The 27,884-nt window shown below is 35.4% G+C and overlaps 1 protein-coding gene across 1 annotated transcript in view; it reads left to right on the forward strand.

Annotated features, from left to right (window-relative positions):
- The window catches only part of LOC131065016 (peptidyl-prolyl cis-trans isomerase CYP21-4), a 94,144-nt gene that overhangs the window by 12,462 nt on the left and 53,798 nt on the right, over positions 1-27,884 (forward strand). Inside the window, exon 4 of the mRNA XM_057999384.2 lies at positions 15,930-16,001. Within this exon, the coding sequence (XP_057855367.2) occupies positions 15,930-16,001 (72 nt within the window). The remainder of the gene's footprint in view (positions 1-15,929; positions 16,002-27,884) is intronic.

The following is a 27,884-nucleotide window of genomic DNA, read 5'->3' on the forward strand; positions in this document are numbered from 1 at the left end:
CTTATCTTTAATGGAATAGCACAAGTTACTTTGATTAACTCTGTTTTTTGCTATCATCCATTGCTGATTGATTTCTACACTACTTGCATATAGCAGTATAGCCCACTCAATTGGGATTTACAAAGTGACATGAGGCCTTTATCTATGTCTTATTCTTCTGTATCATATGGATAGATTCCATAAGTAGACAGATACAATTGGCATAGAAGTCTGTGATTGGGTTCTTTTCTTGGTTTGCATAAGTTGGTCTATTTTTATGAGAGAAGATACATATATGCTAACTTCTCTATCTAATTACTAGTTAAAATGCAATGACATAAATTTGAGTTCTAGTGACACAATGCTCATATACATATTAAAAAGTAGAAAAGCTAGAAACCAATGTCCAATCCAATCTTTTTTCAATTGAGAATAGACATTAGAATCCTTGTATAACAATTCTAAATGCAAGTTTCATCATTGCAATTCGCTGTTTTTGAATTGCAAGAAATGTTAAACTTGTATTAGAATACATTGATCAATATTTTAGCTATCTGCATACACATTTACTAATCTCTGAAATATATCTTTTTGTTTAGTATTCTTCAAAAAACTAGTAATTGCTTTGTGAATATACTTTTGCAATTTAGCATGCCAAATTCTGAAATGATATGGGGGAGAAAGGTCAACAAAATATAAAAAAGCCTTTGATCTAGAGAAATAATGTTAACTAGCAATCGCACCTTGGTGTGCAATGGGTATGCCGAATACATGTAGAAGGTATATTAGGTTATATTTGTGTTGTAAATGGGGTCAATTGGTAGGCCTTTTAGAAAACGATATTGTTTGTGCAACATAGGAATCAATGTAAAAGTGATAGATTCAAATATACCATGCATCCACCTACAATGATCCAAACATGATTATAAAAATATCTTTGAATCAAGAAGATGATTAGGCTCCATTACAAATAGCTTCATGTTATGTTTGTAATAGGGATAGAGGGAGAGATAGGGATATAAAGAGCGAGAGATAAAGTGGGGAAGAGCAAGAGAGAGAGGGTTAATGAGATTCAAATAGAGAGGAAGATAGAGATAGAGATGCATATGAAGATATAAATTAGGACGATAATCAAACTCCATTACCAACAGGCTCATGTTATGTTTGCAATAGGGAGAGAGAGAGAGAGAGAGGGGGGGGGGGGATTAAGGGAGTAGAAATTAGGGATAGAGATGGAGATGGTGGAGATGGAGATAGAGAGGTATATGGAGAGGAGAGGAGAGAGAGAGAGATTAAGAGAGTGAGATATAGAAAGACGAAGATAGAGTAGAGAGAGAGATATAGGGGTAAGATGGAGAGATGACAAGATGGAGACAAAGGGGGAGATGGAATAAGAAATAAAGAATTCAGATAGAGGACAAGATGGAGAGAAAGGGGGATATGGAATAAGAAATATGGATGGATATAGATAGAGGAAAAGAGATATAGATATGGATGTTTAGGAAGAGAAAGAGGGGGAGAGAGGAAGATAGAGGTAGGGTCAAAGATAGAGGAAGAGAGGAAGAGGGGGATAAATAGATAGAAAGAGGTAGAATGTGATATAGAGATAGGGGAATAGAAAGATGGGGAGATAGATAGGAAGAGATAGAGAGATATAGAGGGAGTGGGGGAGCTAGAGACATATAGATGTAAGATAGAGTGATATAAAGATATGAGATATAAGGATATATAATGAGAGGGGGAGAGGGAGACAAAGACAAAGACATAGATAAAGAGATTAAAGATAAAAAGAAGTAGAGACAATAAAAGAGAGAGGGAGAGACAGAGAGAAATAGGGGGGATAGAGGGAGAGATAGAGATAGAGATAGAGATAGAGAGATAGAGAGATAGATGGAGATAGAGGTAGAGATAGAGATAGAGATAGAGAGATAGATGGGGAGATAAGGATGGAGTGAGGGAGGGAGAGATGCAAAGAGATAAGAGTGAGGGGGGAGAGAGAGAGAGGGGGGGGGGGGTGGGGGAGATAGCTCGATATATGGATATAAAGAAGGAGAGGGATAGGGAAAGTGATGTTGATCAATACATTTGAGAGTCTCAAGTCTATGTATGAAGGCGTCCTTATATACCTATAGGGAAGCCTCTGGGCTATTTTTTTATGTCGCTTAAAAATTGCCATATAAGCTCAAAAACCCTAAAATTATGAATAATCAACTTTGATTTGATTGATTTGTATATTTCCTAATTAGTTTATTTATTAAATATATAAATATTAAAAATGCTATATATATTATTAATAAGATGTATAATATTTAATATATTAAATAATTATTTTAAAATTTATTAAATAATTTATAATATACTATACAATTATGTATAGTAATTAATATAATTATTAAAAAATTGAAATTCATTTTATAATATAAATTATAATAATAATACAATCCAATTTTATTATCTTATATTGTTTAGAATTAATTTAAATAATATATTATGTAAAATATGTAAATATTATATATATTAGTTATATCTTATGTTTTACGCATAGTTACAAGCCTTGGACTTGGCAAGCTGATTTTTGACTCGGATTCGGACCTAGCACCCAGACTCCACCAAGACTTGGCAAATTGAAAAACCGAAGAAATTCAAAGATTTTTAACGATCTTAAACTTCTTTCATGCATTTTTTAATAAATAAACATTAAAGACACAATAATCTCATCAAATAGAAGCACATACACAAGTTTACATTGATCACATAAGTATAAATGCAAATTTTAGGCTTGTGCTAAAGGAAATAAGCTAAACTAAATAACGCAGCAGAAATATAGATAGTGTCTAATGTCTACAAAATTCTTAGAATATGAAATACATGTCATCAAAAGTTCAAAACATATATCAAGTTCAACATAAAAGCTAGAGCCTAGAAGTCTAAGGCTTAGAGGAGCCAATATCAGTCAACCCCGCAACTGTCCTATGTGTGTGCCTAAGATAGGTCCTGGAACATTCTGTAGCCATGATCTCTACCTGTGTCTGAGGCTTAGGCTCACGCTCAGTGACATCCATATCATCCTTGAGGAACAAAACATATTAACCCTTTTTTTCATTTAAAATAATGTCATTTTTTTCTAACTTATTATTTTCTGCCTGCGTAGCAGAGTTTGACCCACGAGACTTGGCGAGTCTGCAGAGTTTGACCCACGGGACTTGGCGAGTCTACTGAGTTTGACAGACTCGACGAGTCTTCCAAAACTCGGCTAGACTCGGCCGAGTCCGAGTCTAGAGGCCATGGGCCTCGACAAGGGCGACCCGCCTTTGGACTCTGCGAGTCTTGCCTCGTAGAGTCTTGTAACACTGGTTTTATGTATATTTAATAAATATGATTAAATAACAAATATAGTTAAATATACATATAATATATAATAATAACAATATAAATTTTAGATAAATGAAATATATAATAAAATAATTGATATGAAAAATAATTAAATACACTCCAAAATATTATTTGAAATAAAAGTTCAAAAAAATCTTCTAAGAATAATATTTTATAATATTAAAAAATCTACTTTAAAACTCAAATATAAAGATACGTGGATAAGAAAGCTTAAATTAGGTTTTTAAAAATTGAAATTTCTCTATCCATATGACTACATTTGTTTTAAAAGATATCTTTTACTTTACTAACCAACTCATCCAATCAAAAATAGGAAACAAGATAAAAAGGAATGATTGTGAAATATGGTGAGGCTTCCCCAAAAAAATCGTTAAAAAAGTAGGAACCGATATATTTGGGGATGTGGAGTTAAATGGTTGTAGACGTCACCTTCAACTCTCTTTGTAAATGAAAAACTATGAAAATCTACAAACGCATGATTTCCAGCGTCTTGCATCACGTCCTGCCGAAAATCAAATTCACGGAAAATGTTACAGAAGGAGATGGCGTCAAATTAGGTAATAAAGAGTATTGGTGGCGGCACATCGGAGATTCCTTTCCTCCGGAGCTCTATCATCACGCTTTCCAATGACGGCGACTTTAGTGCAATCGGTTGTGGCATCCACGGGTCATTCAACACTTCATTAATTGTCGCATCCACTCAAGAATTTCGGTGAATCAAATAACAAACAATGGACAGTCAATATTTATTCCATCGTCTTGCATTGGTTTTCCGCCACTCTCACTCGTTGATTTCAGAAGTGAACTGAAATACTTCAAATAGGGTATGCCTTCGGCGTAATTACAATGGTTGAGTATATTACTTTGTAGTTCACACATTACTTGAAAGCTGTGAAAGTTATTTCGACCAGGCAATCTTTCAGTAGCTAAGCCTTTCATAATATTTTTCACTATCTTATCAGACAACAAATTAATTGCAATTTCAGATTCCTCTTGGCTTGTCCTTGATGTTTCCTAGCTCTCGTGCATTTCTATGCCAAGAAATGTTTCCCTACCAAAACTATTAAGAAAGGCCTAGGAAATGTCTATGAAATATTTACTTAGCATTAAAAACAAGAGTATTTGGGTGTTCCTTGACATTTTCCCGTCTTTGGAGGCCTTTTTTTAAGCTATGTAACCTAGGGACGTGTCCCTAGCCTGAAAACCCCCATCCCAGTCCCGAGGACGTTTCGAGGACTTGGGGACGGTTAGAGGATGTTTCCCTCCGTCCCCAAATTGCCAAGAATTTAGAGGGGACATCCCTGAAACGAGGGGACGTCTGCCCTAGTTGTGGGGGAGACGTCCCCCACATCTAAGACTATTAAAAATATTAAAAAAAAAAAATGTTGTATTTTCAATTTTTTTTTTTAATTTTCTAATATGGGCCCCTATTAATTCAAATTGTTATTAAAAAAATTTAAAGGCAACATTAATTAAATTTTATATTAATATAAATAGAAAATATGAAATTGTTAAATTAATTGTTAAACATTTAAAAATTTAAAATTAATAAATAATAAATTATAAATAGGAAATCAAAACAATAAAATATTAATTCATTAGTACTATTTTGATTTTCATATCATAATTGACAATGAAACTATATTGCAGCAGTGTAGCCTTTGGGCATTTTGACATTTTGTATGTTATTTCTTCAATATCTATTATGATATGCATATTGACAATGTGAATGAATTGAAATTCTGAATTATGAATGCATAATTGTATATCGAGTAATGACAATGTTGTATGTTCAAAATTCACATTCTAAAATGTTTTCATAGTATCATACACATGCTATATCCATGTTTTCATATGAATATAATGTATATATGCATGGTTTATCCATGTTTTCATATGAACATTTAGAATTTTCCTATATATTTTAAATTTTCCCTATACTTTATGTAGCCGTCCCCTTGCCGTCCCCAAATTTGGCAAAAAAATTTCCGTCCCGGAAACGCGTCTCGCCGTCCCTGTCTTGGAAACTCGGGGTAACATAGTTTTTTAGCTATTTGAAATAGCATTATAGTTTTCTTTTTAGTTCTTTGTTGGTGGAACTAATATGCAAGTGATGAACAATAGAAAAGGAACAAAAATGGTTTGTTATCTAAGATACCAGGTTCTCCCCCTAGAAGGCCGAGTCTTGGTCTCTTTCGATCCTAGTATTAGTCATGGTTCAGTCCGCTTGCGGGTTTGGCTAGGGTGTGCCAAACGGTGCGCCCAGCTTGGCCAAAACCAAAAAAATTGCATTTTTGAATAAAATATTGAGGTTGTTTTGCAATCAAAAAATTGGAGAAGTTAGTATATGTGCATTCCAACTTGTGTCTCCTTTCACACAAGCAAAAAGATTACAAGCAAGGGGAGACAAAGATGTGGGATATAGAGCTAGAGCATACTGACTTGGATGCTTCCACTTCTCAGCGTGTTGCATTTGAGGACTCAGAAATCGAGAACGCTTGCAGCAATTGCAAGTGGCATTGGCATTGCTTGTTGTTCATCTAATGTCAATGATGATGATGATGTTGATGATTAAAACTTAAAAGTTAAAAAGTTCCAATTGTTGAAACAATGAAACTTGAACTCAATATTATTATTTTGATATTGAACTTGAAGTATATGAAGCTATAATGGTATGATCATGATGCTATGATTACAAGTTTATTGTTGTTTATATCAGAGTTCCCAAACTCGTCACTAGTCAGGCGAGTTTGTCGAGTTGGCGAGTCAAGCCAAGCTCGGCGAGTTATGTTAAAACTCGTTGAGTCCGAGCTCCAGGACTCGTGCCGCGGCATGGCAGACAGAGAGGCTGAGGCTATGGCTATGGCAGATGAGGAGGATAGAGCACGATCCGGCATAGGCACCATTGATGTTGATCATTGTGGCACCTCACAGGCAGAGACTATGGCAACTCAGTCTTCCAGGACCTACCTTAGATGCCTTTGTAGGAGGCAGACAGACTACTCTGAGGCTAAGGATGAGCTAGACCTTCTATTTGATGATGTTATAGTGTCTTTAAGCTTTAGTCAATAATGGGTGCATGAAACAAGTTTTAAATCGTTAAAAATCTCTAAATTTCAAGGGTTTTTATTTTATTTTGTCAAGTCATAGCTGAGTCATGAGTCGTGTCAGCCTTGCTGAGTTCGAGCCAAGTCCGAGTCTGAGAACTTTGGTTTATATGATGCTATGTGATATTCTAATCTTAATTCATGCTTCTATCAGTATGGGGATAGCTCCCTTTCATTCATCATAAAAGAAAATGGTTACATCAGTTTAGGTGGTGCCGGAAAAAGCAAATTTCGAACTCCAAATCAAGAATGCAGTTTATGTTTGCCTAAGAGTATAGGTTGGGGTTAGCTTCCACAAGTGTCATAAACTTTGCAATGTTGTCTTCCTCCATCCCCCTAAATAGCTTCCATGCCTTCTGCATAATCTTCTTCTTTCCCTTCTTGTTTGTGTCGAACAGGCTGACTAGCCTTCCAGACATAGGCCCTTTTGAGATGCCCCAATGATGGTTACTACCATTGGCCACAACTCCTCCCTCATAACTTGTCTCCCTATGCTTTTTCCCCTCTCACGAGATCCCAACCCATGAATGAGCGCTATGAAGTAGTAGTGGTAGACAAGGCTATCGTGTACATGTTCATCACCACCAAAATCCTTGCCCACCACGCGGAAGATCCCCTCTCTCACTGGATCCTTCAAGCATATGAATAGATGCTCACACTGCTCTAGCTTTGTTTCTTTGCAATATACACATTCAACTCCGAACGTTCTCACCATCCTCGCATTCGTCCCTCGCCCTCAGCTCATTTGCTGCCTTAGTCTGTGATCTCCTCCTCTGATAGACCCTTGCACCCACCAAGATTATCATATACCTTTACCCAAATCTCGATGCACATCATACATTCCTCTCGGGATTGGCAAAATTATATATATATATATATATAATTTTTACATTGTTTTTGTACTAATGAACCCAAGACCCATTTTGAAAATTTGCTGAACCTGGCGAACCGGGCTCTTGAACCTGAACCCAAACCGGCATAAAGACAAGTTATATTTAGATTTTTTAAAATGTTATACTCTCTTTTTTCTTAACAAATAATCTAAGATTCCATTTTTTTATGAATTTTAGTTTACCATTTTCTATTATACTCGCAGAAAATGTTATTTTTGGGCCTTCAAATTTTGTTCTTAAAACTCACAAGGCTGAGTTTTTTGGAATATGCTTGCAGAATAAAACTTTTAGAAAGAAAGAGATATTTTAACATAAAACAAAAATATATCAATATAATCTAAAGACGAATGGAAATTAATATAATCTAGAGATAAATTGAAATCAATATATGTACATAAGTGTTCCAAGATAGCTTACTTGCCTTTTGATATATTAGGAGGATCTTATTTTTGTTATTATACTATTTTAGGTGTCCTAACCTTCATAGTCTTCGAACTATTACATCTACAAAGTTTTATATTATCTTTTCTTTTGAGATATGATAGAACATCTTTTGAAAAGCAAAGGGTAGGAGAGGTGTAGAATGGTTGGCTTTTTCCACATGACAAACTTGCAGGTGCTTGAGGTGCTTCTGCCCTAGACATTTCGGAGTTAGAAGTGGATTTAGCTTGACCCTTGGATGATCTCTTTTTTGGAGGGGATTTGGGATGCCTTTTTCTTTATCAAAGGCCATCTTGAGTGGGTTTGTACCATACAAAATACCAGTAACAATGACTTGTGCAATTCCTTGCAAACAACTTCTATCCTTGCGCTTGAGATGGCCTAACCAAATAGTGAAAATATTGTGGTTGAAAAAACAGTTCATTGTGAATTTTGCAGGTAAAGCTGTCATTTTTGGTGTTAAAAGCATTGCTTCCTTCACCTTTTTTTTTGTATAGGGAGTGTTGTTTGAAATTCCCATCGTCTTAGCCTCTTAGGAAATCTTTAAAAATTCTTTTCAGTATGGGGAGTGCTCTTTGGACTTAGTATGCACAAGACAAATAACCTTGTTTGCTTCTTAAAGGTCCTTTCTTAAAGAAAATAACTTTTTGCATGAGCATCGTTGCATGTACTGGTGATGGTAAAGAACTGCACTCTCTATGTCAAGAAAGACAGATTCTTGGCTTCTTCGGGGAAATTGTGCTATTTCACCCATAGTTACAAGACTCAGACTTGTTGCAAACTTGGCAAGCTGATTTTTGACTTGGAATTGGACTTGGCAAATTGAAAATATAATAAATTATAGATATTTTCAAGGATTCAAAATTTGTATTGTTCACCCTTCAACAAATAAATTGTAAAGACTCAATAAACTAATCAAATAGATGTTTCTTTGATCACGTACACAAGTATAAAAGTGGTTTTATTTGAAGGAAATAACTAACACACACACACACATATGTTCCCATGTAGACATTTGAGATAAGTCCTTGATGTGGCCATGATATTTTCGTGTACCAATGACACCAACATCTAAGGGGTTCCCTCATGCTGTAATGCTCCCTACCTAATCTATTTCAATTTACTAAAATTGATTGAGACTAATCATGAAGCCAGTTATTGATATTCTTCAACTTGTTAGTTATTAACAAGTGCTTATTTATTTTCCTCATTAAATAATTAATTTCATTATTCACAGTTCTTAATATAGATATCAGACCTTGCTACTACTTCAGTTTTAAGGGAGAAGAGTCTATGTATGTTACCAAAGCACTTAGAGACCCTACAACAGGTTCCCTCAAAGTTTACAGATCCAAGCCCTTACCTATCTTGGGTCTATACCCTCAAGTCTTATGGGTCGCTGATCCCCACCCTGTCTTGCGGCTTAACCTATTGCTTGGATTTAGACTGCCCCTCCTTGGAACATCTCATCCCCATCTTCTTAAATACTGACAGTAATAATATGATTCAGACTATAAATATACTAACTTCTCATGTATTATGAATATATATGAAATTAAGTATGACTGTCATACATATTGCAGTCTATATTAATATTACTAATAAATTCTGCATAACAACATTATCGGGCTTCATATATGAAGCATACATATTCAGCACATCCCCATGCATACCGCCAAGAACAAAGATGCTACTGCCTGTAACTTAATAACAGTTCTGATCTGATCCGAATCCATTGTGATGTTACTGGGTGCTTTAATTCCTTTCCTTTATATCTCTCAATGTGAGGAGAGGTCACACCTCTTTATCATGCATGCCCTTTGGCAAGAGACACACCCTTTCACCATTAGCACCTTTTGAAAGAGTGCAGCTCTTCATTATTTCTGCCTTTTGAAAGGGACTTAACCTTTCAAAATCAGATCTGCTCTTCTTATTTAAATCAGATGTGCACTTCTGATTTCCAAATTATCCCCCTCTCAAATGAGGTTCTCCTTCTCCCTTTTATATTTCATTGTTGAGGGAATCACAACTTTTCCTTCCATGTCTTTTGACCATTCATTAACTTAATTGAATTTTAATTAATTATATATAATTATATTCTTCTATATTTTAATTTAATTTTTAATATTTAAATTTTATTGTTATTATTTATTATTAAATTCTATTTCAAAGTGGGGACATTACACATGCTCTATACTCCTTTGGCATGGCTACTATCTTTGCCACTAGATCTGCTTGATCAATCCATGCATGATCTTCCTCGCTGAAGATGAAATCCTCAACCTCAGTGATCCAATCTAACTATGGATCAAGCTCCTCTAATGTAATGGGAGATAAGTTTGTGCGCAAGACTTGTTTGTGATGGAGGCAAATGTTTTAATTAACATTAACAAGATCATTCAACCTTTGCCTTGACAAGTTGTTATGCTTCTTGGAGTGAATGTGCTCAAACATACTCCAATTGTGCTCACATCTTGAAGCATTGCATGTTGGCTCAAGACACGAATTGCAATCCTTTGAAGATTTGGCACCTTAGCACCAAAGCTTTCCCACCATGAATCTAAAATGGGAAAAAAACTCACATCTCCTTATTCAACTCTGAGTTTTAACATGTAATGTCCCCTTTTGGGAGGACACCAAATCTTGCCCAATATACTTGTAGAATTATTGCAGGTTATGTATTTTCAGTCTGCTGTGGTAATTTGGACAGATTCAATTCGATGTTGTTTCCCTCTTTAAATGCACAGGTCTGCTGTTTATATCAATCTGATATGCTGCCTATATATATATATATATATATATCTGTGTGTGTGTGTGAGAATTCTTTCTATTCCATCAGGTCTGATTCTCTAGTTATTGATTTAATGTTTCCTCTTCTTTTCCTTCGATGCCTGCTTTATTATTGTTTGCAGATTTGTATTTGTGTTCTGATCTCTTTGATAAATGTTCATATCATTCTTCTAGCTTTTCTTATAATTCTGATTGAGGTTTGCTCCTAAATCTACTTTTAATGCTTTAGACATTTTGTTCTATTACATGGATCCTTCCTTCTCAAATGAAAACTTCTCCACTTTATATCCTCTGATGTGAAGGAGTCACATCTCTTCGTAATGGTCACAACCTTTCACAATTACCACTCTTTGAAAGGGTCACAACCTTTCATCATTGCTGCCCCTTTGAAAAAGTCACTTCCTTATCTTCTTCGCATCAATGCTTCCTTAATTCCTTTGCTCCCTTCTTTCCTCCTTTTTTCATTTTTTCCCCAAATGAAGTTCTCTTCTCTCCCTTTTATATCTCAAGTTTGATGGAGTCACAGCTATTCATTTCATGCCTTTTGACCATTCATTAAACTTAACTAAATTTTGATTATATTATTTTTTATTTTATTCTTTAATATTTAAATTTATTATTATTATTTATTAATAAATCCTATTTCAACAAGTGGACATTATAGTCTGCCCTTCCCAAAATTGCTTGTCCTCAAACAATGTAGGTATCTAAGAACTAAATAAATCAATCCTTGGAGATTTGTATTTCTTCTTTAATTTGGTTGACCCAATGCTTGCACCATACTCTAGATATCTCTATGTGTCAAAGCATGGGTGATCTTAACATATATTAAGATGAGGATTGGAAGCATGGCTCTCATCTATGACCTCAAATGCAACTTATATCTTTATAGTTATTCACATCTCTAGAATATATCAAGTATTAACCAAACACAGAGCATACACATAAAACACGAAGTGTACACATGAACATACGCAATCTTGGAGCATACACATGAATTTATGCAATCACAAAGTATAGTAGTATACAAATACATATGCTGTTAGACCTCTTTAGTGGGTCTAATCCTATCATTCCATTTGAGCCAGAAAGTGGGCCTAACCACAATCCTTCTGCTCCTAATCCATTTTGAGTTAGAAAGTGGGCCTAACCCCAATCCTTTTGCTCCTAATCCATTTCGAGTCAGAAAGTGGGCCTAACCCCAATCTTTTTGCTCCTAATCCATTTCGAGTCAAAAAGTGGGCCCAATTTGAGCCAAAAAGTGGGCCTAACCTCGATCGTTCTACTCCTAATCCATTTTGAATCAGAAAGTGGGCCTAACCCCAATCCTTTTGCTCCTAATCCATTTAGAGTTGGAAAGTGTGCCTAAACCCAATCCTTCTGCTCCCAATCCATTTCGAGTCAAAAAGTGGGCCTAACCCCAATCCTTTTGCTCCTAATCCATTTCGAGTTCGGAAGTAGGCCTAACCCCAATCTTTTTGCTCTTGTATGCTCATCGATGTGTTGTCAACTTTTTACAATACGCTTCAAACATTTACTTAATATGTTCGATAGATCTTGAGGATGTAAGGGTGCCATTATTACTAGATTGGCTCCTCCACAAAGCTCCATTTGTTCATTGTCCCTTCTTCTCTTGCTCGAATGCTTTTAAGATCTTCCTCATCATGCCTTGTTTTCTTACTTGGATTTCTTTTTGTTTCACCATCGCACATTGCCTCTATATTACGTAATTGGCTTTCTTTGTTTCTCGTTTGATAGCCCTTAAAATTCATTGACCTAATTGTGTTAACTAATTTCCCTCAGGCTGGGAGGAACATGCTCTGATACCACTTGTAATGTCCCTTTTTGAGAGGACACTAAATCTTGACCAATATACTTGTAGAATTATTGCAGGTTATGTATTTTCAGTCTGCTTTGGTAATTTGGACAGATTCAATTCACTGTTGTTTCCCTCTTTAAATGCACAGGTCTGCTTTTTATATCAATCTGATATGTTACCTATACTCAGATATGTATATGTATATGTGTGTGTGTGTGTGTGAGAGAGAGAGAGAGAGAGAGAGAGAGAATCCTTTCTATTCCATCAAGTATGATTCTCTAGTTATTGATTTAATGTTTTCTCTTCTTTTCCTTCGATGGCTGCTTTATTATTGTTTGCAGATTTGTATTTGTGTTCTGATCTCTTTGATAAATGTTCATATCATTCTTCCAGATTTTCTTATAAATCTGATTTAGGTTTGGTCCTAAATCTGCTTTTAATGCTTAAGATATTTTATTCTATTCCATGGATCCTTCCTTCTCAAATAAAAACTTCTCCTCTTTATATCCTCCAATGTGGAGGAGAGTCACACCTCTTCTTAATGGTCACAACCTTTTGTAATTATCACCCTTCGAAAGGGTCACAGCCTTTCATCATTGCTGCCACTTTGAAAAAGTCACTTCCTTATCTCCTTCCCATTAATGCTCCCTTAATTCCTTTGCTCCCTTCTTTCCTCCTTTTTTCCTTTTCTCCCAAAATGAAGTTCTCTTCTCTCCCTTTTATATCTCAAGTTTGAGGGAGTTACAACTTTTCATTTCATGCCTTCTGACCATTCATTCAAATATTAATTAAAATTTAACTAAATTTTAATTATATTAATTTTTATTTTTATTCTTTTATATTTTAATTTATTATGATTTATTAATAAATCCTATTTCAACAAGTGGACATTACATAACATTAAAGTAAATAAAGGGTAAAATTTAAAATTTAATTTATGCTCTTAATAGACTTAACTAGTTGCAATGTCGTCCAAGTTGTGTTGCATATGTCTCATGCAAAAATGTCCCCTTGTGCAAGTCTATAGATCTCACTCTTAGATATTATCTTCACTTCAAGTTAAGGATCAAGTACCATCCACTCTATGGCTGTGTAGAACCCACTTAGAACCTTCTAATCAGCTTTTGAAATCTGGACAAAATTGGAATGCTGAATTTAGGAAATAGGCAACTGCGTTAGAAGCCTCGTGTGTAGATACAAGGCAACAAAACCAGTTCGCGAGAAAGAAAAACCTCCTGTCACCGTTAGAAGCGTCGTGGAAAACGGAGGCGTTGCGTGTAGATACAAGGCAACAAAACCAGAGGTCACGAAAGAAGAAAACATAGACTTTTGCAAACGAGGTAGAAAAATGCGGATCTCGAAAAAAGAACGCCTTACATGTGATTTTGCAGACAGAAACTTGTGACCAGAAAAACCATGCCAAAAACAACCGATGCGATTTGAAACAAAAAAATCTTTGCACAATTCCTAGAAGGAAGAAACCCTCGAACCCCAATTACCATTTCATTCTCACTAAAAAACATGAGCTTCAAAGTAGTCTTCGATTGAAATAAAGATGGCAATGTGATAAAATTTGTTGCAATACGGCCATATTACGACAAGCCAACTCTTTTTTGTCCATTTATGTTTTCACTAGGTTGAGGACCCAAGCATGGTTGTATATGTATTTGCAGATAATTTTACCATGATCACACATGATTTGATCCACAAGATTTTGCCAAGATCTTGTAATATGAGGTCAAGACAATGAGCAACACAAGGAGTCAAGAATAAGAATGGGTGCCTACTATCCATGAAAATTCTACCTGCAACAACATAATTTACTGTATTACCTGTAATTATTGGTATATCATTTTCTTCACCCACTTTGGCCAAGACTTCCTTCAAAACTTCACAAAGAAATTCAACTTTTTTTGTATTTCGAGAAATATCAATGGATTTTCGGAAAATTGTGTCACTTGAGAAAGAAATGATGAAATTCAAAATGCTAACACTAACTAATAAATTAGAAATAAAAAAATTTGATCACTAAATCAATGGGTTTAAGGAAGTTACAATCACTTGAAGAAGAAATAAGAAAATTTAGCAATGTTATATTTTTTCTATCTGTCCAACCTTCAATCATGATGATGCAATCCTTCTATATCTCATGCTGTTCATCAATAATGCCATTCATATCAACCACCTTTTAGATCAAAATGGAACCCTTTATCTCCTCATCATTAGGGGCTTGGAACCCCACCCCACAAACAGTAGTGACATCCACCATATTTTGCCAATAAAGGAGGCTTAAAACAAATAAAATAAACATTTTAAGTATTATAAAATTTAGAGTTTAAAATTCAAACTCTGCCAGTACAAAATTCTAAATTCAAAAGTTCAAGAAACAAAGAAATCAAATAATATACTTAAAAACAAAATAAATAATTAATTATCTGGCTACATGAAATGGAATTGTACGATTAATGACTGGTCTAAATGATGGTCCAAATTTTAAAAATACCTAATTTTGAAAAAAAATGTTTGTTCTGAAGTGTCAGATGTGGGTGATGGTTGCAGGGGATGTCCAATGAATATGGTTGAGTTTTTTGAGTGTCTTAATCATGCCATTCATATCAACCACCACCTTTTTGGTCAAAATAGAACCCTTTATCTCCTTATCATTAGGCACTTTGAACCCCACCCCACAAACAATAATGACATGCACCATATTTTGCCGATAAGGAGGCTTAAAACAAACATTCTAAGTATTATAAAATTTAGAGTTTAAAGTTCAAATTCTGCAAATACAAACCTCTAAATTCAAAAATTCAAGAGACAACGAAATCAAATAATATACTTCAAAATGAAATCAACAATTGATTATTTGGCTACGTGAAATGGAATTATACAATAAATGACTGGTCTAAAAGATGAGGTCTATAGAGTTTTTAGAGCATTGTACAATAAATGACTGCTCTAAATGATGAGGGCTATAGAGTTTTTATAGCATTGTGCAATAAATGACTGGTCTAAATGATAAGGGCTATAGAGTTTTCATAGCATTGTACAATAAATGACTGGTCTAAATGATGGGGGCTATAGAGTTATTATAGCTTTTTGTGAGTGTTTAGGTGTGGTGGGGCTCATTAGACTATTGGGACTAGGGTTAGTGGCCTAAATTTCAAAAAGGCCTAATTTTGAAAAAAAGTGTTTGTAGAAAGTGCCAGATGTGGGTCACGGCTGCAGGGGATGTCCAATGAATATGGCTGAGTTTCTATTTCCCAGCTCAAAATAGAACCTTTCTACTTGCAAAATGTTGATTTCAACATTTTTCTTCTAGCTTGTGTCTGATATTTTCATGTGTCAGTTGATTTTTCATTGCCCTTTTTTGTGGTTTTTATTAAGTTTCTTGTTGGACACTGTTTAAAGTCTTTGGCAGAAATATCAAGTATTTTGAGAAATATTCTAGTGATATAAGAAAACGGATGCATTTTAACACATCTGGTTTGTTTTTCTGTTTTGCAGGAAATTGAAAACATAGAAGGAATGGAGAGGACCACCCTTCTGCATGAGGCACGCCGCCTTCCACAGCAGGCAGTAAGTCTTTTTTGGAGCAGATTATGTAAATAAAATTCATTTTCAATTTTTTACGAATGCCCATTTTAAGCTTTGACTTGAAGACATTTATACGTGTTCCTTTTGTTGGCACTAATGATTATGTAACATTTCTTTCATAGTTGAAAAACTCGGACTCGGCAATGACTCTGCTGGCCCAAAATTATTGAACGTGTAGAACATATGACCAATTTCCATCATATATAAATCAAAGTTAGATAGTGATGTCGTTGATGATAGCCAATAAGTATAATTTTTGAAGATATTTATATTAGTTATTACAATTATTTTCATTTTTTCCAAGTTATAAAATATCTATTTGATATTTAACAAAACGATATAATATTTTAAAGATATTCAAATTATTTTATTTTAAAAATTAAAAAGGTAGAAATTAAATTACACAATTAAATAAAATTAATTTTTAAAAAACTAAAAAATATATTTAAAACTAGACTATATATTTAAAATACATTTAAATTATTTTATACTTTCAAGTTTCAAGCGTTGGCACAAAACCAAACCTGTTTTTTTAAGCATCACATCCCTAAGTCGATGTCAATACCTGGTAAGCCTGCAACAGTGCAAAAGTTTTAATCACACAAAAATCAGTTTGTTCCCAGATTCGTCCTGTGCCCTAACTTGCTGTTGTGTGGCCTAACTCACCTTGTGTGCCAAACAAAAGTCAAAACATTGCTGAAAATATGTAATGTCCCCACCTTGGAATACAATTTAATGGTAAAGAATAAAAATAAAATTAAAAATCCAAAAATAAAATAATATAATTAAATATAATTAAAATTTAATTAAATTAATGAATGGTCAAAAGAGATGGAATGACAAGTTGTGACTCCCTCAAACATGAGATATAAAAGGTTGAGGAGGACATCATTTGAGTGGGGATAATTTGGGAATCAGAAGTGCAGATCTGATTTAAATAAGAAGTGCATATCTGTTTGTGAAAGGTTGTGTCCCTTTCAAAGGGCAGAGTTGCACTCTTGCGAAGGGTGCTAATGGTGAATGGGTGCGTCTCTTGCCAAAGGGCATATATGATGAAGAGGTGTGACCTCTCCCTCACATTGAGATATATAAAGGAAAATAATAAAAAAGCATCCAGGGACATCACCATGGATCAGATCAGATCAGAGCTGTTATTAAGTTATAGGCAGCAACATCCTTGTTCTTGGTAGAAGGACAAGGTGGGGAAGGATATGGCATTACGTGTAGAATAATATCAATGAGCAAGAAGAAAAATACTACAAGCAAGTTTACAATCATTCGCACAACAGTCCGAATTCTATAATAATATATTAATTTATTGTGAAATGAGAATATGCATTAGCAGACCCAAGGGAGCATAAAATAAATATATATAGAGATCAAAATTGCTGTCCAAGACAAACACCAAACCGTAAATAATGTTAACGATAATTTGATTAATTTGTAATCTAACCAAGACCTGGAATGCATGGTTTATTATCATGTGACAGCAAATTAATTTAGAGAATAATTGGTGGCTAATAGATCTGAAAGGGTGCAAGGAAAGTGGCGGTTATGAACAGCCAAGAGTCATGTCTTTTGCAACATGACTTTTGTTGCCATTGAATAGTATATAAGACAATTGTTCCAACTACAAAAAAGGGTAGCGATAAGTCTGGGTCTCAAACATTCAGTGAAATTGATTTATAGTTGCAAACAACATACGGCCAGGTATGTGGCATCACTTATACCAGCAACCTAGCATCAACACCAATCATATTAATTTAGTCTGCAGAAGCAGGGATAGAGGTACGTAGCAACCTTATATGATAAGTTATATGATACATATCTATAAGTAAATATTTGATACAATCGATTCCAAACTGGATATGTTTGTATTTACAGTAGCATTATTTATTTAGATTTATTCCATATGAGATGTATGCACTTGAAGAAGTGGTACAATCTGTTTGCAGCATCTTGTGGGAAGAAGTTTGAGGTGTAATCCAATGGTGACGAGAGGCTCACAAGTGATCATAAGGACCCTTGGAGTCAAGGAACCAGATTGCACTCCCCATGCCAAACACGAAAGATGTTGTGTATGGGTAATGGGCTTGAAGGGCAAGCAACATGGGGCGCCAAGTCTAGCAAGGAGGTTAGAAGCAACCATTCCTTGAGCTTGGTAGACAATGGACCCATGCAACCCCTCTCATGTCTCATATACCAATTTCTATCCATTTTTGCATTAGGATGAATTAAGTCTAATTATAACTGAACATGTATGTAGGTGCTTGCCTTTCCCTTTTAGTTGCAAGTTGTCCTTCCAAGACTATGCTCATCCAATATAAGATTAATTATTATTAAATAGGCCTATATCTAGTAGGGGACATTACAAAATAGTGATTTTAACCGATTGCAATGAATTCAACACAAATAATCGCCAGTTTTGTGGGTTTTTTAGGATGAAATCGTGGTGAGTTTTTGGAAAACTTGTTGGCAAGTATATTTGCGAGTGACTCGCTAGCTCGCGAGTTGTGCAAGTTTTACAACTATGATTTCTTTTGCCTTAAAAATAATTAAAGATGTTTATATAAAATATTAAAGGTATATAGTCAGGCCAAAATTAAAATATATGTCAACATTACATAGGACAGTAAAGTCAAAAGTCTTTGCAAACATGAGACATCATACAAGAGTGTATTAACACTCATCTGTCACAAGATTTTTAATTCATATTGCTAAATTATACTCAAAATAGAGAAAACTCAGCAGGAAAGTAACCTTCATCATTAAGCTTTTGATATATGCCTGTATGTGCTTCAATATCAACTTTCATCTTCTTTTTTTTCTGACAGGGTATGAAGTAGCGTCATACATTTTCTCTTTGTTGACAGCAATGGGATCATCAAGATTTCTCCTAATGAGGATGCCAGCATCTTCCATATTTTTATAGCTTTCCTTCTTATCACTATCATGTTTTTCTTAGCCATCCTGTCAACTATTTTCTGTAACATTTGCCTTGGCATTGGCATTGCTTGGTCAACCTTCAACTTGTTTATGAATATTCAAATATTTAAATCTGTATGTCCATTTGGCTCTTCTGAACTACATGCAAAATAACTACTGCTCTCCTCTTCTTTTGTGTTTGTTGCCCATCTGTCGTTTTCTCCAATTAGTTGAATTTTAATAAAACCTGGAGCTTCTAATTTTTGTGCCGTGCACCTTGCCTAACAATTCCTTGGTTGAATGTACATAAAAGCAGCTAGAAATTGTCATGTGTTAGATCACTTAATTTATTAGGAAACACCATAAACCTTACAAATAGGCCACATAGGAGCCAAAATACAATTCTTGTCTCATTTAGGCACTAGGTTGCCGGTTCGGGTTTAGGCACGGGTTCGGGTTCGGGTTCGAAGAACCCGGTACGCCGCTACGGGAAAATTTTGAAAAAGGGTTTGTGTTTGTTTGGGTTCATTAGTACAAAACATGTAAATTCTTTATATATATATATATTGATATTTGTGAAGCCTATAAGCATGAATTAAAAATTTGCATGTCACATAGCATCATATAAACAACAAAACAAACATCAGTCTTCAACTCCTCTTTGATCTTGGAAGCCAAATTTTGTTCACCCTTTCTTCAACCTGCTCTCATAAAACATATGTTTGCAACACAAATGAGGTGAAATGAGTGAATATAATGTTTTAGAAGTCACTTTTAGGATATAAGTTTCACTTTTTAGTAGGCGGAATTCAAAAAAAAATTTAATTTTGCATATAATTTGCTTTTTTGGGCCGCCCAGCGGCTTGGGTTCAACCTGGGTCCGCCTGGGTTCGATTGGGTTCGACCTGGGTTCGACCCGGGTTCGATTGGGTTCGACCTGGGTTCGACCCGGGTTCGATTGGGTTTGACCAAGGGCGAACCACCTCTTGGTTTTTCGAACCTTGGTCGAACCCAGTCCGAACCGGACCCGAACCACAAACCCGTTCGAACCAGGACCGGTACCAGGGGGGTCCAAGGGCGAACCCAGTAACTTAGCTTAATTAATACATTATAATCTTAAGAGTGCGAAAGAGTTACTTTTGAAATGAGCCAAACTTCACCTGTGCAAATGTTTTGGTAATGATATCTGTGTGTTGATCTTGAGTGGGACAAAATTGGGGCTGAATATCCTATTGCTGTAAATGCTTGTGTATGAAGTAGCATTGAACCTCAATGTGTTTTGTGCAGTAACAGAACACCAGATCACAAACAACTATTAGAATCCCTTGTTTATCTTAGTATTGGATTGTTGGTTGTTTATGTTGTACATCCAATCCTACTAGTATACGACATAACGATATTGCTCATAGAGAACTTCACTTGTTGTATCATATTATGCCTCACTGAAGATTGAGCAATTGTGTTTTGCTTCGTCCTTCCCCATGAAATTGGATTGGATCTGAGAAAGAAGACAATTACAGACATCAAGTTTCCACAATCCATAAGATATTAATCTAGAGTGCTTTTGGATTAGATTGTGTATGAGTTTTTTGTATCAACGTTTCAGATCACACTCCATGATCCATCATCAGGATGAATAGAGAGCATGCAGAAATGAGAAGATGGATCATTTCTGCATGCTCTCTATTCATCCTGATGATGGATCACGGAGTGTGATCCGAAACGTTGATGCAAAAAACTCATACACAATCTAATCCGGAAGCACTCTAGATTAAAGAAGACATTTCCTAATGTGAATTCCTAACATCAATAGATCCCACATGGTTTGGGTCTGTATAGCCAGTCAAGAACTATCTATTCTTCTTGTACTCTAGGCCTTGCTCCATAATACCAAAGACATGCCTTAATGCATGCTTTGTTGTGTTCCAATGACATAACTTTGGTTTGTGCATGGATTGTGAAAGATAAATGATAGCATAGCTGATATTGTTTATGTCAGATAAATGAGAATCCCAATCAATTGATAGCAGAGAGTGCCATTCATCCAGAGAGATGCATCAAGGCAAAGGAGTCTTGTCTCTGTGGGTGTTGACATGGGCTTACATTCCATTATTTGGAAATTTTAGAGCAAGTTCTTTGAATATTTCATCTGAGATGCAAATATGTGATGTCTTGTTTGCTATACCCCAAAACAAGACAATATTACAAGAGCCCGAGATTAGTTTTGTGAACAATTTCTTAAGGTCATTCTCTGTTGCATTAATCAACATCTTTGAACTGCTTGTGATCACTATGTCGTAACATATGCAATAAGAATCACTACCTACTCCTTTTCTCTTTGAGGTAAAGATTCAAATCTTTTGGACTTTGACAAAATATAAGTTAGATAAAATGTTCATCTATCCTTATATGCAAGGTCTCTAGGAGCTTGCTTGAGACCATAGAGAGATTTGACGAGCCTGCACATTTTCCACTTTAAGAGACTAGGTGTGACAAATTCATCTAGTTGAGCCATGTGGACTTATTTTTCAGGTCTATGTTGATGGAAGCACTTTTTATGTCCGTTTGTTGGACCTTTTGACCAAACTATGCAGCCATAGTATAGACCATTCTTATAGTCTTTATCCTGGCCGTGAGAGCAGAAGTTTCTAGTTGTTACCTTCCTTCTAAGCATATCTCATGTCACAAGTTTTCCCTACTCTTGTCTATAGTGCCATCTGCCTTGAACTTGTTTGAAGACTTATTTACAACCAATGACATCCTTTCTTGTTGGAAGATCAACAAATTTTCATATGTCGTCCATCAATGCCTAATACTCGACATCCATATTATCTTTCTAAGGGTTTGACTCTTGGGCTTTTTGACTTGCTGAAGGTTAATTTTTTTGAATAACTGTGTGCATAACGTCTACGATCACTTCACCATGAGTTCTCAGGCCTGAAGTTGGAACTCCATCTAACTTTGCATCATGTATGGTGCTGGTATGTGTTGGTGCTAGAGGATCCATCTGATCACCAATGCCATCATCACCATCCTTCTCAACAAAAGGGATCACAAGAGCAATGCTTGGATTAGGTGATAATGTGGAACACAAGTTGGACTTACTCTTATCTGCTGATGTGCAACTTCCTGGTGTTAGGATCCATGAATATGTAGGCTTTTAAATTATCACTATATCTGAGAAAGATACACTTCAAGGATTCATTGACCAACTTTTTTCACTTCTCCTTTGGAATGTGTTTTTATGCTGTGCAACCAAAAACTATGAATATAGAAAACAGAAGGCTTCTTCCCTATCCTTGCTTCCTTTGGATTGATGCCATTTAGAGCTTTGGTAGGCACATCATTGAACAAATAAACTGTATTGACAAATGCTACATTCAAGAAAAGTAGCAATGCTAATGATATTTATCAATTGGGAGTTATTTATACAATTTTGCTGGCTAAAGTCAGATTCAACAAATAGTTGAAACGTAGATTGTTGTTACAACCCACTTAACCCTCACATCTATTCAAATAACCATCCAACGTCCAAACCAATAGGATTAAATAGCCCTTATCTAAATAAACTATAATAAACCATGTGTTTTGTAGCTTTCACATGACGATGTAATAATTTATAACTTTCCTCCCTAATCAAATCATATTCCTGAGATTCGGAGAGAATAGACAGTTCGACATAGTTAATGCAACTGATGAATTTGGAATAAGTCACAGTACATCAAAAAAATCCATAATGCATGAATTGGGAAACACTATAGTTCGTATGCACAAGTAAACAAATTCACCTGGTTGTTTACTATTGAACATTCTAGGCCCTAATAGGGACAAACTCAACTATTTGCAACAAGCAATAGTGGGAATAGCCTCACTATGCTTCTTCAGAGGAAATATACTTACTGGAGTAGTATGAACACAAATACACACACAACTGTTCATAACAAAACTCTGTATGCAAAAAGGGACACACAACTATTCACAAAACAAGTAGTTGAACTGTGCCTCACTACTTTTTAAGTTTGGCATTATTGGACAACCTTCTTCTGAGCCAAAATTGCTACTAAATTATTACTCGAATCTCAGAGATGGCAACGAACTCAAGATTGGAAGTTTTCCTCCATCCTCTTGTGGTCCTCAGCTCACTTATCTAATTCTAGGTTGATTGAGATGCTTCTATGAAATATAGTATGCGACATGAATCTTTTTGACGGTCTTGGCACCTTCTCTGAAGGTACCAACCACAATTTTCTGGATCTCGTCTCTACCATAAGATTAAGCTTCTCCTTCTGAGGCAAAACGTATTTATATGGGGGTTGGAGACCACCAATAATGCATCCTGTTGCAAAAAAGTTTGTTCTACAGGTTAAAAAACTCAACTTATGATGAAGCTGATGTGGTAAAACAATTGATTCTTACAAACTGTGAGAGCTATAGAATAATCCTAATGTTGTTCAATTCATATTGGCAAAGTTTCATCAAATATTTCCTCTTGAATTAAAAGTCAAGAATTTTATACACATCCTCTGGGCAATATTTAAGCATAAATACATGCTGGGAGTACAAATATCATTTAATACAGAAAACATTAAGAGTTGAAGCAAAAAGTTTGATGGGGGTGTTTTAGAATCTTGTTCTAAACGTTTCCACAAAATTTCAGGTGAAACCACCCCAGTGGATTAAGAAATACACAATTGATTCGATTCTGCTACTTAACCCAGAATTTTTGGGTAAGCTATACAATTTTAAAAAAATTAAATAAATAACATTCAATAAAAATCAGCTTACCCTAAATTTATATTAAACAAGAACTTCATAATAAAAAATAGTTGCTTTGCTCATCCTCACACCACTTTACAGTCTGAGAAAAGCTGAGCACATTTTGCAGAAATTAACGGAGCCCTCAACAAGTGAGGGGCAGAGGTGGTAAATCTACATGGCTTGCCACTTTTTGGTCAGAAATATTATCATTCCATACAACAATGACACACTATCTCCACCATTCCACACCATGGGCAATGTGGTTGATAACAAGGGCTGCACTATACTCATTTTTGCTGCAGAAGAATTCTTCCCTTCTTAGATTTTCACACCTCACTCCTTCACACTGAAATGATTTAAAAAAAACAAAAGAAATTCTTCACACGCCAGAGATCATGCTTTCCATCATTTTTCAAAGTTAAATCTCTAATTCTCAGTCCAAAATTCGAGATGTGGACTGATTTTTTTCCATCAATTTTCTTTTTCAAAGGCTGATTTTCACAAATTTTACTGTGTTGAGCAGATTCTTTTCATTCATAGTCTAATTTCTTCATAGAATTTCAAATTTATGACAGGCTGAAGGTGAAAAGTTGAGACAACTAAGTTTGAAATCAGGAATAAAAATCTCATCAGACATAGAATTCACATTTTGAAAGAAATGTTAACTTAATTTCTTTGTCTTTTTTAGGCAATAGATGACCACTCAAGGAGGATTTTCAAGGAAAGTTCAAATGAAGTTCGCCAGCAAGGGAGCACAGCCAGAATCTAAAATCACTTCGAAGTCGAAGAAGGTTGGAGACACCAACCTTGGTCATGTTGACTTCAAGGACTTCAAGAAAAGAATGTATGGACAAGATGGGTGCCTACCTACAGCAATCGCTTGGAGGATGATGAGAAATGGTATTGTTCAAGCAGCTAGGTTTCCACCAGCAGTTTAGGTTAATGAATTAATTGTAGAATGTGCCAGACACTACAATGCCCAGGAAAGGTAGATTGTGGCATTTGATGGAATACTGGCCTACCTTAGAGAAGTTGCTATCAAAGAAGCATTTGGGATTCCTAACTATCATGCAACCATGTTCAAAACCAAAGAAGAAACTACAAGGCTTTACCGAGCACAACTTGAACCTTGTGCAACAAATATCAACAAGCTATGGTTGGAGAAACCAAGGCCTTACCACACCAAGATGCCAAAGAAACTTCTTTGTACAGATTTTAAAGAAGACTATGGAGATATTATCTTGCTACTCAATAGAGTCATGGGTAGCCCTCAAGGTGCACGATTTGAAACCCAAATGTATTATTTCATTGATGAAATCACTATAGGTGTCAAGATGATCAATTGGGCAAGAATAATCAATGATACTATAGATGAACAATTAAGAAAGTTGGAAAGAACAAAATCTTTCTATATGAGTTCTTATGTTATTTACCTACTTGCTAGAAGTTATAGGTACAGAGGCTTAATTTGTAGAGGCACAGTGGGTAATGGTGAAAATGAAATCAATGTACATGATTGTTACCCATAATTGCAATTTCAAGAGAAATCTCATTTCAAGAGAGTGAATGATGCATTCCTGATGTACATCACCAAAATATTACAAGGAGGAACTCATCAAAGATTGACACAAGAAGCCGAGGACTTGATAAGCAGGTTTTGATCTTGGTTTATTCAATATCCAAGGTTCACATACTTGAGAGTTTAGGGATTTACTGGATGTCCTTACAGACTTCCAATTTATCCCACCAACAGATTGATACTACTTGAAGTCTTGGGACAGCTAGAGACATATGAAAGCTTCTAGAGAGGAAAACACAAGGCTGGAATTTCTTTTCCATTTTTTATTGGAAAAATGCTAGAATCTTGTTCAACAACACAAGAAGCTGAAAATGCAAGGATAGAGATGCAATGGTATTCATTTATCTTTTATCAGTCGAGAGCCAACTTTGATCCTCACAATCATATTGGATCAGTAAATGGAGAAAAGTACAAACACATGATTGATCTTGAAGACTTTTGTGCTAATGCAACTGATGAATTTGATATCAAAAAAAGAATGTGGTCAAGGACTCAAGATTACATGTAATTTGATCAGGATAATTGAACTTTTCCGTGTGACTGACCAATTAGAAAATGATGGAGAATACACACAACCACGATATGATGAAGACAAACCTCTTTCTGCAATAAGATGGTCTGATCGTAAACTCGCAGATTTGGCTATCTTGATGAGGCTAGTTGTTAAGTATATAGAATGGTGGGTCAATAAAAAAATCCAAGGGCTGAAAGGAAGAAATATACCTCTTTCTTACAATTTGATGGGCATTATGGAATCATATTCTTCCAATAATGATGAAGCAATTCAAAATGCCAAGCCACCAGAAAGTATAAGTTCAAGGAAAAGAAAGGAAATAGCTGAAGGTTTTGTAAAGACAAAAGGAAAGAAAATTGCAAATGAAGGAGCTGTTGGAAAGAAGCAAAAGTCAAGTCAAGCTCATTCCTCTATCAACGCCTCATCCAAAAATTTAAACAATATATCAATTCCTAAAGACGAACCACTAGATGAAATGGAAACCCCTCCCCTAATCCGTGAAGAAAGAAACGTTGAATCTATTCAACAGGATGTTTAGGAGCAACCATCTACTTCAAACATGGAAATAATAGAATTGGAAAATGATTAGATGGATATCCTAGATGGAGAATTCCAAGAGGGAATGATTTCCACTCTTTGAGGAGTTGGGGATAATCCAGATGATGAAAACAATCAAGGGGATGAAGATATTGAGCAGCCCACAATCCTCGATTGGCTAAACGAAAGGATGGAAGTGAAAGCATGTGTGGAAATTCAACAAGAAGATGATACAACAAAATTCTTGGCTAGATTAGAAAAGGTTGCAATAAAGAAAACAACCAAGAAGTATTCCTTGATCCAAAAGGATGATGTGGGATTCCGTTCAGTTCAAGTGGTTGTGCCAAGAGTTGATAAGGTAAAGGAAGATATTACTCTCAAAGAGTATGAAATAACGAATATCAACTTAGGCCCAACCACTAAAGAGCAAGAAGTTTAGGAACTGGATGATTCAATCAAGACAATCAAGGAAAGATTTAAAAAAGATGTAGAAAAGAAAGAGGAATTAAAGATAGAGAATGAGCAACTGAGAAATTATCTCCATCACTTGATCAATCCTATTACTCAAGGAGATGCAGCGGTCTCTCCGCCTTTGGCTGTTCCCCAAGAAACAGTTGAAGACTTTGAAGAGATGAAGCTGACAGCTAGAGAAGCTAAGGAATGGATGGCAAACATCAATAATGAAGTTGTCACGTTTGTGGAAGAATTGATATTAGCATATGGGCAAACTTCTTTATTATCATCTAGAATTCAAGACATGGCAAAATTGTGGGAAGATCTTCAAAATATTCAAGATAAAGTAATCCCATGCTTGAAGGTGTTGAAAGGAATTCCCAAGTAGGAATTAATAGATGGACAAGTAATTGCAGCTGGAGACATCTATGACTTCAACACATGGTATTGGGCATTGATAGCAAGAAATGAAATTTTGGAGAAGGTAAAGGTTGATGGTGTCAAAATTGAAGAGCTGATTAAAGAAATTCAAAATAAGATTTTCCTTGTGGCCATTGATGTGCTTGGAAAGGAAGTAATTCGAGAAAATGAAATGAACATGGAAAATTTGAAGGTCAAAGCTCAAGAGAATTTCTTCACTTTCACAGGACCGATCCTTATGCAAAATTTGACCAAGGCATCCACTTTCTTTTCCATCAAAGTGCCTTTTAGAAATAGGAATTAGATTGGGAGAATTTTTTTGCCGCCTATGTTGATGACTTGGATGTGATCGAATTCAAGATAAACATGCTGCCACATGTCACAATTGAAGAGGTTAATCCTTGTGTCTAGGTTCATCAAATGTGCTGCCATAGAAAGGGGATAAGGGACACATTCTTCTAGAAGAAAGCTCCATGTGACACGTATCTTTCTTTTATTTTCTCTTCTAAAACTATTGTAACCCCTAATTAGGGTATATGTGTTTTAATCTCAGCCATTGATCTTTGTTTGATTTGGGCCTTCCATTCATTTTAAGACTTTATATAAACCCCTCTTCTCTCATTTGTATGAGAGAGATTGGTGAAATTGTTGCTTAAGACTATTAAGATAATAAAGTTCA

Source organism: Cryptomeria japonica, chromosome 1 (assembly GCF_030272615.1).
Source record: "Cryptomeria japonica chromosome 1, Sugi_1.0, whole genome shotgun sequence".
Taxonomy (NCBI): Eukaryota; Viridiplantae; Streptophyta; class Pinopsida; order Cupressales; family Cupressaceae; genus Cryptomeria; species Cryptomeria japonica.